This window comes from Marmota marmota, unplaced genomic scaffold (assembly GCF_001458135.2).
Source record: "Marmota marmota marmota unplaced genomic scaffold, marMar, whole genome shotgun sequence".
NCBI classification, from domain to species: Eukaryota; Metazoa; Chordata; class Mammalia; order Rodentia; family Sciuridae; genus Marmota; species Marmota marmota.
This window is the reverse complement of record NW_026000138.1, coordinates 1071535-1080846: the sequence shown is the minus strand read 5'-3', so window position 1 is coordinate 1080846 and position 9312 is coordinate 1071535. Positions and strand designations below refer to the sequence as shown.

The following is a 9312-nucleotide window of genomic DNA, read 5'->3' as shown; positions in this document are numbered from 1 at the left end:
GGCTTCCGCCCGCAGCCCCGCGCCGGGCCGCCCAGGCCCACCGGCCGCCGGAGCTCCGCGCGGCGGCTCTGCGTGGCCAGTTGGGGTCTCCCGCAGCCCTCCGCGCCTGGGGACTCGCTGCCCGGTGCCCCGGCGGGCGGAGCAGTCCGACCGAGGCTCGGGGAGCCCTTTGGGAACTTACGGGATGGGGGACACGAAGTCAGAAGACCTTCTGCAGCAGAGTGAGGGACGGTGCGGCGAGACTCGGTGGGAGGCGATTTTGAAGGGATGAGCAAGGAAGGCCTTTCTGAGGGGGTGGCCTTTGGATTGAACCCGAACGGAAGGAGCTGGGGAAAGGGGTGCTCAGTGCAGGGGACAGGAAGGGCGCCGACCCTCCAGGGTACCTGTTCCTGGAGGAGAGGGTTTCGCCTCCTTGGTTGCCTGGTGTGGCGATGCACACACGGTGGCTGTTTGAGGACTTGGACCCAGTCAGCATCTGGACGCCGTCTCCGCGACCAGTAATAAGAAACACTTGTTTGTGCGTCCACTTATTTGTTTATTGTTTGTCTCCACCATGGACTGCCAGCCTCGGAGGGTGAGGACCTTGCCTGACTTGTTCTCATTCCCCAAGCCTTAGCACAGCCCTTGGCATTTGTTGGCACTAATAGGCGTTTGTTGAATGAATGAACAAGCTTTTATTGAGTGCCTGCTATGTGCAGGCAGTTTTTGGTGCTGATCCAGCGTGAGCAAGGCAGCCAAAATCCCGTGTTCTTGGAGCTCACAGTCCGGGGAGGAGACAGAATAAAATACACTCTTCTTATGAGCACTTCTCTATGGAGGAAATGAACAGAGGGTGGAAGTGAGACTGTTAAGCAGGACCTCATTCTGGTGGAACTGAAATTCACTCAGGCAAACACCATTGTTGAGCTATCATTTTCATCTTGTGTTTCTTGTTTTTTTTTTTTTTTTTTTTCTTAATTTCACAAGGGAATGCCCCAACCCAGGATCTGATATCAGGGATCCCTGGGTTGGACCCATAATATGGTTGCAACAGCAGTGACAGGTGAGTGACAGATGAGGCTGAAGGCAAAGTGCAGTGCTCATCCTCATTCCTGGAGCCACTTGGGCGTCAGCAAATGGTACCTGCTCACCTGGCAGGCACAGTGCCATAAGGTGGCAGGGCTGGGCAGCCGCTGCAAGGGTAACAGATTGCTTTTCAGGTAGATTTGTTCCGCCCTCTTAGGACTCAAAGCAGAGCACTTACCATAATTCATTCTTAGGGCTTTGAACAAATGCTCTAATCGCCATAGAGATTCAGGTTTCATTCAGTGTTACATGAGGTCATAGACTGTATACTCAGAGTCAGTGAAAGAAAAAGAAAGTCTGTTCCATTTTTTTCAGAAGGAAAATAAAACTTAAGATTCTGTGCTGAGACCTGTGTGGTGCTAGGTTTTCTGTGTGCTTTGTGGGTGCCAACAGCCCATCCCAGCTCTTCTCACCTCTTTTTGGTGTTTCTGACCAACTTTGCATTCACTGTGTGGAGTCACTGATACCACTGCTTTCTGGTTCACTTAGGCTTTTTTTCAGTAACTCTCATGAAGGGAAGCCAGCAGGTTAAGGACATCAGTAGCAACAACCAGGTGTAGACCTGGAGAAAAAAATGTTGTGCAGCTAGGGTAGGGGTCTGGGAGCTGAGGTGGCTCCCTGTTGTAAGGGTCCTTGCTAAGAGCAGTGCTCCTGTTCAGTCCTGTAGCTGCTGGAGCCCAAGGTCCACAGTGGAGGTATGAGTACACACAGCACGGTCTCTTCTGCCTGGCTTTCTAGGTTAAATGCGGTCTTGGAAGGAATCTGTGTTAAAATGTACTTTATGCCTAGAGACTGGGGAGGCGGAGGCAGGAGAATTCCAAGTTTGAAGCTAGCCTCAATAACTTAGCATAACTGTGCCTCAACATAACAAAAAGAACTGGGTATCTAGTTCTGTGGTTAAGCAGCTCTGGGTTCAGCCCCCAGTATGAAGAAGAAAGGAAAATGTACTTCATCCCATTAGCTTTGAATCAAGAGTAACTGCCCTAAGGCCTTCCAGATTTTGTAACATGACCCACGCAACAGGATAGAAGTCTATGCAAGTAGCTGCAGTGGTGTGCCAAATCCAGTTGTGTTTGTACCATTGCCACAGAAGTGTGCCTGGTCACACAGATTCTGCTCTTTGTAGAATTGTAAAGTTCATTTAAAGTTAAGAAAGAAAAATGAACCTGAGAAGTAGTGTCCATCTAGCCAGCTTGATACATGGCTTCCTACTCCAGCTCTCAGACCTGTAGAAACAGGTTGACATCTGATTCATGAGGAACTTGGACATGGTTACTTTAGCTTAGTATGACCTCCAGAAGTGAATGAGAGTTGATAAACAGAAGTGAAATGGAATTTTATCTTTCTTCTGGGTGATTCTTATTTTTGATACTGGGGATTGAACCCAGGGGCGCTTAACTGCTGAGCCACATCCCCAGCCTATTTTTATGTTTTATTTAGAGATAGGGTCTCACTGGGTTGCTTAAGGCCTTGCTAAATTGAGGAGGCTGGCTTTGAAATTATAATCCTCCTGTCTTAGCCTCCTGAACTGCTGGGATTATAGGCGTGAACAACCACAACTGGCCTGGGGAAATATCTTTAATATGCTTTTTACATATACAAATCAGATTTAATTTACTAATTTTATTAAATAATTTTTACAATTTTTTTATTGTTTTAAGCTTTGTGTTATAAGAAGCTCAGCAGAATGAAGAGCACTGGGACCCCTGTGTACCCACAATGTGGACTAGTGGCCGCTTACTTTAGCCTCTCACCTTCATCCCTGCTGGACCAGATCCCTATAAGCACATTCAGGCCATATGATTTCAGTCAATACCTCAAAAGATAAGGATTCTTAAAAATCCCAGCCCCGAGACCATTATCATGCCTGAATACTTTAGTAATAATTTCTTAATATCAAATACCTGGTCATTTAACACAACAGTTTTAATAAGTGCATAGTTACCAGTTGTGTGGCTGAGCTGTGATTTGTGTGCAGCTTTATTGAGGCCTATCACAAAATGCACCTGTTTCACGAATACTATGCATTGATTTTTTAGAAAGCAACTCATGCAGCCATTGACACAGTCCAGTTTCAGAACACTCTTTCCCCATAAGACCCCTCATATCCACACACAGTCAGTCTTTCCTCCTGCCCCCAGTCCAGGTGCCCATTTGGTCATGCCCATTCTGGATGTGTCACATAAAGAGGATCCTGCATCGAGTGTCCTGCTGTGCCTGGCTACTTCCACTGTTTCTCAAGTCATCCGTGTTGTCGTGTATTGGGATTGTTCCCTTTTATTGCTGAGTCATTTTCCATGGTTTAGAGATTACCTATTTCTTTTTCAATTTTTTATTGTTGGATTTTTAGGTTAGTGTGTTTTCTCTATCCTTAAGGTTGGTGTTTCTAAAAAATTTTGTTTATCAATTTTTTTTCCCCTGAAGTTAAATTTCTTTGCGGGATAATTCTAGGCCAAGGGATATTTCAGGCATTTCTTGATCAACAGTTGCCAAATCACTGTCCAAAAAAGTCAGGGCAGCTTATATTCTGGTTCAGTAATATTTGTGAGTGTATTTTCCCCCAAAACCTTGCCAGTAATATTTTATTCTAAAAATTTAGGGTCTGGCTCCATGATAGAGTACGTGCTTAGCATGCTTGAGTCCCTGAACCCCGCTCCCAAGTAAAGATGAATAAGTAAAAGAAAAAAAAATTTACCTTTAAATTTTAGAAATTCAAAGCAAAATTTTTATCTTTTCCTCAGCTCAACCAGAATGTAAGTTCTTTTCAAAGAAAATTTGTTGGTGAGGTGAAGAGATGTGAAGAACTAGAACGAATATTGGGTAAGTGTATTTTCCATTTTTAATAACTTATGTGATGATAAGTATTATTGTAGTTGTAGATGGACAGGATGCCTTTATTTTATTTATTTAAGTGGTGCTGAGGATCAAACCCAGTGCCTCACATGTGCAATGCCACTGAGATACAGCCCAGCCCACATAATTATTTTTATGTAAGTAAACCTTGTTCATTTTAGAAAAGTTAGAAAATATAGACAAGCAGAAGGGAAGAATGAAATTGTTCATATTTTATAAGTCAGAGGTAATCACTATTATGTAGTTATGTTATTTTTCCATTCTTTTTATTATATGTCTATAAAAGTAAGGACTTACATGATAATGGGCAGGTTATTTTTTTTCAGCCTTGTCTTCTGCTTAATAGCACTCGATGTAACATCTTGATGTCTACAAACATTGAGTGACCCATCATTTTTTATGACTACGTAGAATTTCTCTGTATTAACGTGCCATGATTTATTTAACCAGCACTTCATAGTTTTTTTATAACCTAATGCTGCATATATGTTAATATATTACTTAATTTAAAACCATGTTGAGATACAGGGACACAAAGAAGTGACAGGTAGCTTGTTTGATAATCCCTTTCATTTTCTCTGGGCTTCCTTTGGGAAGAGGTTAGATTAGGCCTCCCTTGCCTCTGTTCTTTTCTACCAGTGATTGAACCCAGGGGTGCTTAACCACTGAGCCACATCCCCAGCCCCACCCAACTCCCCCCTCCCTTTTTTTTGAGGGGGGGGCACAGGGATTGAACTCAGGTACTCTACCACTGAGTTACATCCCCCACCCTATTTTGTATTTTGTTTAGAGATAGGGTCTTACTGAATAGCTTAGCACCTTACTTTTGTTGAGGCTGGCATTGAACTCTCGATCCTCCTTCCCAACCTCCTGAGCTGCTGGGTTACAGGTATGTACCACCACGACTGGTCCCAACTCTCCTTTTTAAAAATATTTTTTATTTTGAGACAGGATCTTGTTAAGTTGCTTAGGGCCTCACCAAGTTGCTGAGGCTGGTCTCAAACTTTTGATCCTCCTGCTTTAACCTCCAGAGTCTCTGGGATAATAGTCATGTGCTACCACACCTGGCTAAATTAGTGCTTTTAACTGTCACATTTCAGTAGCCCAAGGCTTCTGTTTTTATCTTTAAGATTTTAGCCAGATAGCTGGGCATGGTGGCACTTGCCTATAATCCTCAGCAGTTTGGGAGGCCGAGGCAAGAGGATCATGAGTTCAAAGCCAGCCTCTCAGCAACTTAGTGAGGGCCTGAGTAACTCAGTGAGACCCTCTCTCTAAATAAAATATAAAAAATGGATGGGGATGTGGCTCAGTGGTTAAGCACCCTTGGGTTCAATTCCTGGTACCAAACAAACAGCAACAAAAAGTTAGCCTGAGATAGTCATCGAGTCAAACTGAGAGGGGAAAAGTGACAGTTGACTAAAGTACAAAACTCAATTTTAACAGTATGAACAAAAACCATGGGGCCTGGAAGAACATGACTTTTGGAATAATTTGTAGTAGCTGATTATTATTGTGGATTTTTTTCAATTGGGGATTTTAGCTTTAAGAAAAACTTTTAGTTACCTGAAATTTGTTCCTTCGTATCTTGCTTGAGGTCCTGGTGACCTGTGTTGATCCTGTATGTTAGAGTGAGACCACATGAGTCACTGGACAGGTTGTAATTTGGGAATGAGGTTTTTAAAGGCAGGGCAAAGGTCATGATGCATTAGACATGTCTAGGACTTCCTGTAGCTAAACTGTTTAAAAAATATCGCAGGCTTGAAACAATAAAAAAATGAATGCTCAAGTTAATTGAGTAATAAGTTGGTTTAAACAGTTTGCATCTATCTTTAGAAACCTCTTAAACCCAAAACTTTTTTTTACTGTCTTTCTGGTAACATATATTTGCTTTTTTCCTCCTTTCTCCCTTCCTTCCTCCCCTCTCCATTTCCTTCCTTTCCAAAATACCGCACCTGCTGATGAGTTTGGCGGGTATTGTGACTTCTATCCTAAGGAAAAGGCCTCTTCATGGAGTTGAAAATATGAACTAAAGAAAGCCAGTGAATTTTGGCTGGTGTTTAGTTCCACAAATCTAATTTTTAACTCAGCAGTGAGGTAGACCGAGGGCCTCAACCCATGGCAGCCAGGCTTGTGGGGAGGTGCGGAGAGCCTGCCTCTGCCCGTCTCCTGGGTGGATCTGCTGCCAGAGGTCATGACACTCCTCCCAAGCACCTCTGCAGAGAGCCACGCTGCTGGCTCTGGGGGGACTATCACAGGCCTATCACTGCATTCTATAGGTTCAGGGCCTCAGAGGCTCCTTATTTTGGTTTGGGAAATGAAAATAATTGGGGGAACTTTAGCAAACGTTTATCCAGATTATTGTTTATTTTGCCGGTCTCTCTAGGCAGCATTATTTTGCAGATCTTTGGACAAAGTTGCAAAGAATGACTCATAGATCAGTTCGAACAGTCAAGATATTTGTACATTGGGAAGGTTGGAATTTGCAGTGTTCTGACTGAAGCGTATTTTAGTAAGTGTTTGTATCTAATTGGTTTAACCATTATTTTCACAGTGTATCTGGTGCAGGAAATTACTAGAGCTAATATACCCCTGCCTGAGGGAGAGGTCAGTCCTCCTGCACCCCCTCCAAAACAGGTTCTGGAAATGCAGGTAAGGCTCCTGAAGATGCTGTGGAGGTGTAGCGCTCCCGCTGCCTGTCACTTACTCCTATTGTCTTATGTTTTCTGCCTTTTTTCCTCAAAACTGTGGGGTGAAAATTAAAGGATAATTTTAACCCTCACTAGTACATTGTGATACATTTATTTTTATTTTTTATATTTTTAGTTGCAGATGGACACAATACTTTTATTTATTTTTATGTGGCGCTGAGGACCAGTGCCTCTCAAGTGATAGGCAAGCTCTCTGCCCCTGAGCCACAACCCCAGCCCTGTCTGTGATAAGTTTTAACTGAAGTTCAGTTTTGTTTCATGAATTTTCAGTGCTGGTGAACAGAGGCTAGGGAGAATTAGGCCATCCGCTCTGCCACGTGGTGTTTCAGGAAGTTCATGGGGATTATCCAGGCCTGGCATGCCCCTCCTCCCACCAGTGGCCGCTGCTCTGGGCCTGTGCCCTCCCTTCTGGGCTCCCTGCCCTGGTGTTCAGAGGTGGTTGATCACTGCAGGTGGGCAGGAGACCGAATGCCCTCACCTAGATGAGTGGCTTTGGCTGGGGGATCAAACTGTCTCCTGCTGTGAATTACCTACTGAGGTTTCCGTCTGTCATTTTTTGAGCTGAGAAATAGGCTGGCTTGTCCTTGCTCTCAGAGCAGTGAGCGTGGTGCAGCTGAAGCCATTGCATCGGCAGCTGCTGGGTCTATCTGTCTGGGAGGAAGTCGTTTATCCCTTGGCACTAATGGACTTCAGAGAGAGTGATGCAGTCTGGTGGGCAGAGAGCAGTCATCTGGTTTGGCCTGTTGGGTAGGTTGGTGATGATATGATTACAAACGTATCAGTCACTATTTATAGTTTTTATAAGGTAGAGTTCAAATAATGAGTGTAGTATGTTAATGTTTGAATACAAGTTTTCATTGACTTTTTTTAAAAATATATATTTTTAGTTGTAGATGGACACAATACCTTTTATTTTTGTGTGGTCTGAGGATCAGACCCAGTTCCTCACACGTGCAAGGCAAATGCTCTACCACTGAGCCATAACCCAGCCCTTCATTGACTCTTTTTATAGATTATTTCAATAAATATGTATTGATAAGGATGCTTTGTATATAAATAATTATTAAAGAGTCATTCTCAAGAATTCTTATGTCCACTTAATTGTGCTAAGTATAGATGCATGGAAACTTTTAAGCTGAAGACTAGGAGACTGTATGTTTAGGAAGGTTGATCCAAAATTGTCCTGTGTTGCATATAAAAGGAAACATAGACTTGATGTCTGGTAGTGGATAAGCAGACGGAGAAAAAGCAGAAGTGTCTGGGCCTGAGGTCGAGGAGAGGCTGACAGCCTCACCTATTGAGTCATTAGTTGAAGTACTTCATAGGAAGTACGTCAACTAATAGGAGAGAGTAAACAAGGCACCTTTAAAGTCATTGTTTTCATGTCCCTGTCACATGTAGGTAAACTCTGGCTTTTAACCCCCCTGGCTTTGGTATGCTTGGGAGGGTTGGGCTGCATGGGAGCGGGGCCGTACTGCTGAGTGGTGGCTCTTAAGCTCACACATACACCTGAGTGACCGCTGTGTTCTCATAGGAGCAGTTGCAGAAGCTTGAGGTCGAACTGAGAGAAGTCACCAAGAACAAGGAGAAACTGAGGAAGAACCTGCTTGAACTGATCGAGTATACTCACATGCTGCGAGTGACTAAAACCTTCGTTAAGCGAAATGTCGAGGTAGGGAGAGGGGGGTGGAAGTATACTTCGTTTGTGAAAATCAGTTCTCCGTGAGGTTGTGGGCTTTGTCATCACTTCATCTAGATGTAAGTGATGAACTTTAATCTTGGCTTGCTTGCTTTTGATTTTGCAGTACTGGGGATGGAACCCAGGGCTGTTCACATGCTAGGCAAGTGCTCTACCACTGAGCTATGGCCCTAGCCTCCTTAGCTGTATTTTTCATTTGGATTATATGACATCAAACAAAGCTTTATAGGCCTTTTCCTGTCTTGGTTGGTTTTAACAATAATAGTGCTTCTTATTTATCAAATGTTTTCCGTTTTAAAAAAAATCTTTATAATCTTGAGAAATGGTGGAGCAGAAGTTGGACTCTACAATTTAGTTTTTCTAAATTATTAAGAGTAAAGGAAGAATTGTTTAATGTACATGTCTTCAAGTGGCTTACAAATAGAGGGTGGGAAATTACCTTTTCACTTGTCAGAGCTGAGTTATGCATCTGAGTTATCTTGGGGTGTGTCATAGAAACTTACCTGGAAGCCTAACCTATGTCCTCCTGCTGAGATGCACTTGGCTCTGTGTCTTTCCAGTTTGAACCCACCTATGAGGAATTCCCGTCTCTGGAGAACGACTCTTTGCTGGACTACAGCAGCATGCAGAGGCTGGGGGCAAAGCTGGGGTAGGTGATGGCGACTGTGTGTCAAGCCCTTCTTGTAGAAGGCTCTACCACTGAGCCATAGAATGGATGAATGGGACCATTTGTTCTAAAACCTGTGACTGAGTGAAGGTGAAGGTGAAGGTCTGTTTAGGAAGACACAGTGCCCCTGTCCTTGTCGAGCTGAGCGACTCAGCTGTTATGGCTTGTAACTTATTATGATGGAAATTTCTTCCTTTGGTGTAATAGGTTGGAGATGATTAAGTTATGTTGCTCAGTGTTCCTCCTGTAAGCAGGAAGTAATTGGCCACTGAAGCATCGAGTACTGTTGGGGGAAATGTAGGGGCTAAACTGAGCTGGTT

At 43.7% G+C, this 9312-nt stretch overlaps 1 protein-coding gene across 3 annotated transcripts in view; it reads left to right on the top strand.

Moving 5' to 3' along the window:
- Positions 1-3731: 3731 nt before the first annotated feature.
- The window catches only part of Atp6v0a2 (ATPase H+ transporting V0 subunit a2), a 29464-nt gene continuing 23883 nt past the window's right edge, over positions 3732-9312 (top strand). For all 3 annotated transcript variants that reach the window (XM_048785495.1, XM_048785494.1, XM_015502371.2), the window contains exons 1-4: positions 3732-3885; positions 6470-6567; positions 8161-8298; positions 8886-8974. In XM_048785495.1, coding sequence (XP_048641452.1) covers positions 6562-6567; positions 8161-8298; positions 8886-8974 — 233 coding nt within the window. In that variant the 5' untranslated portion in view covers positions 3732-3885; positions 6470-6561. The remainder of the gene's footprint in view (positions 3886-6469; positions 6568-8160; positions 8299-8885; positions 8975-9312) is intronic.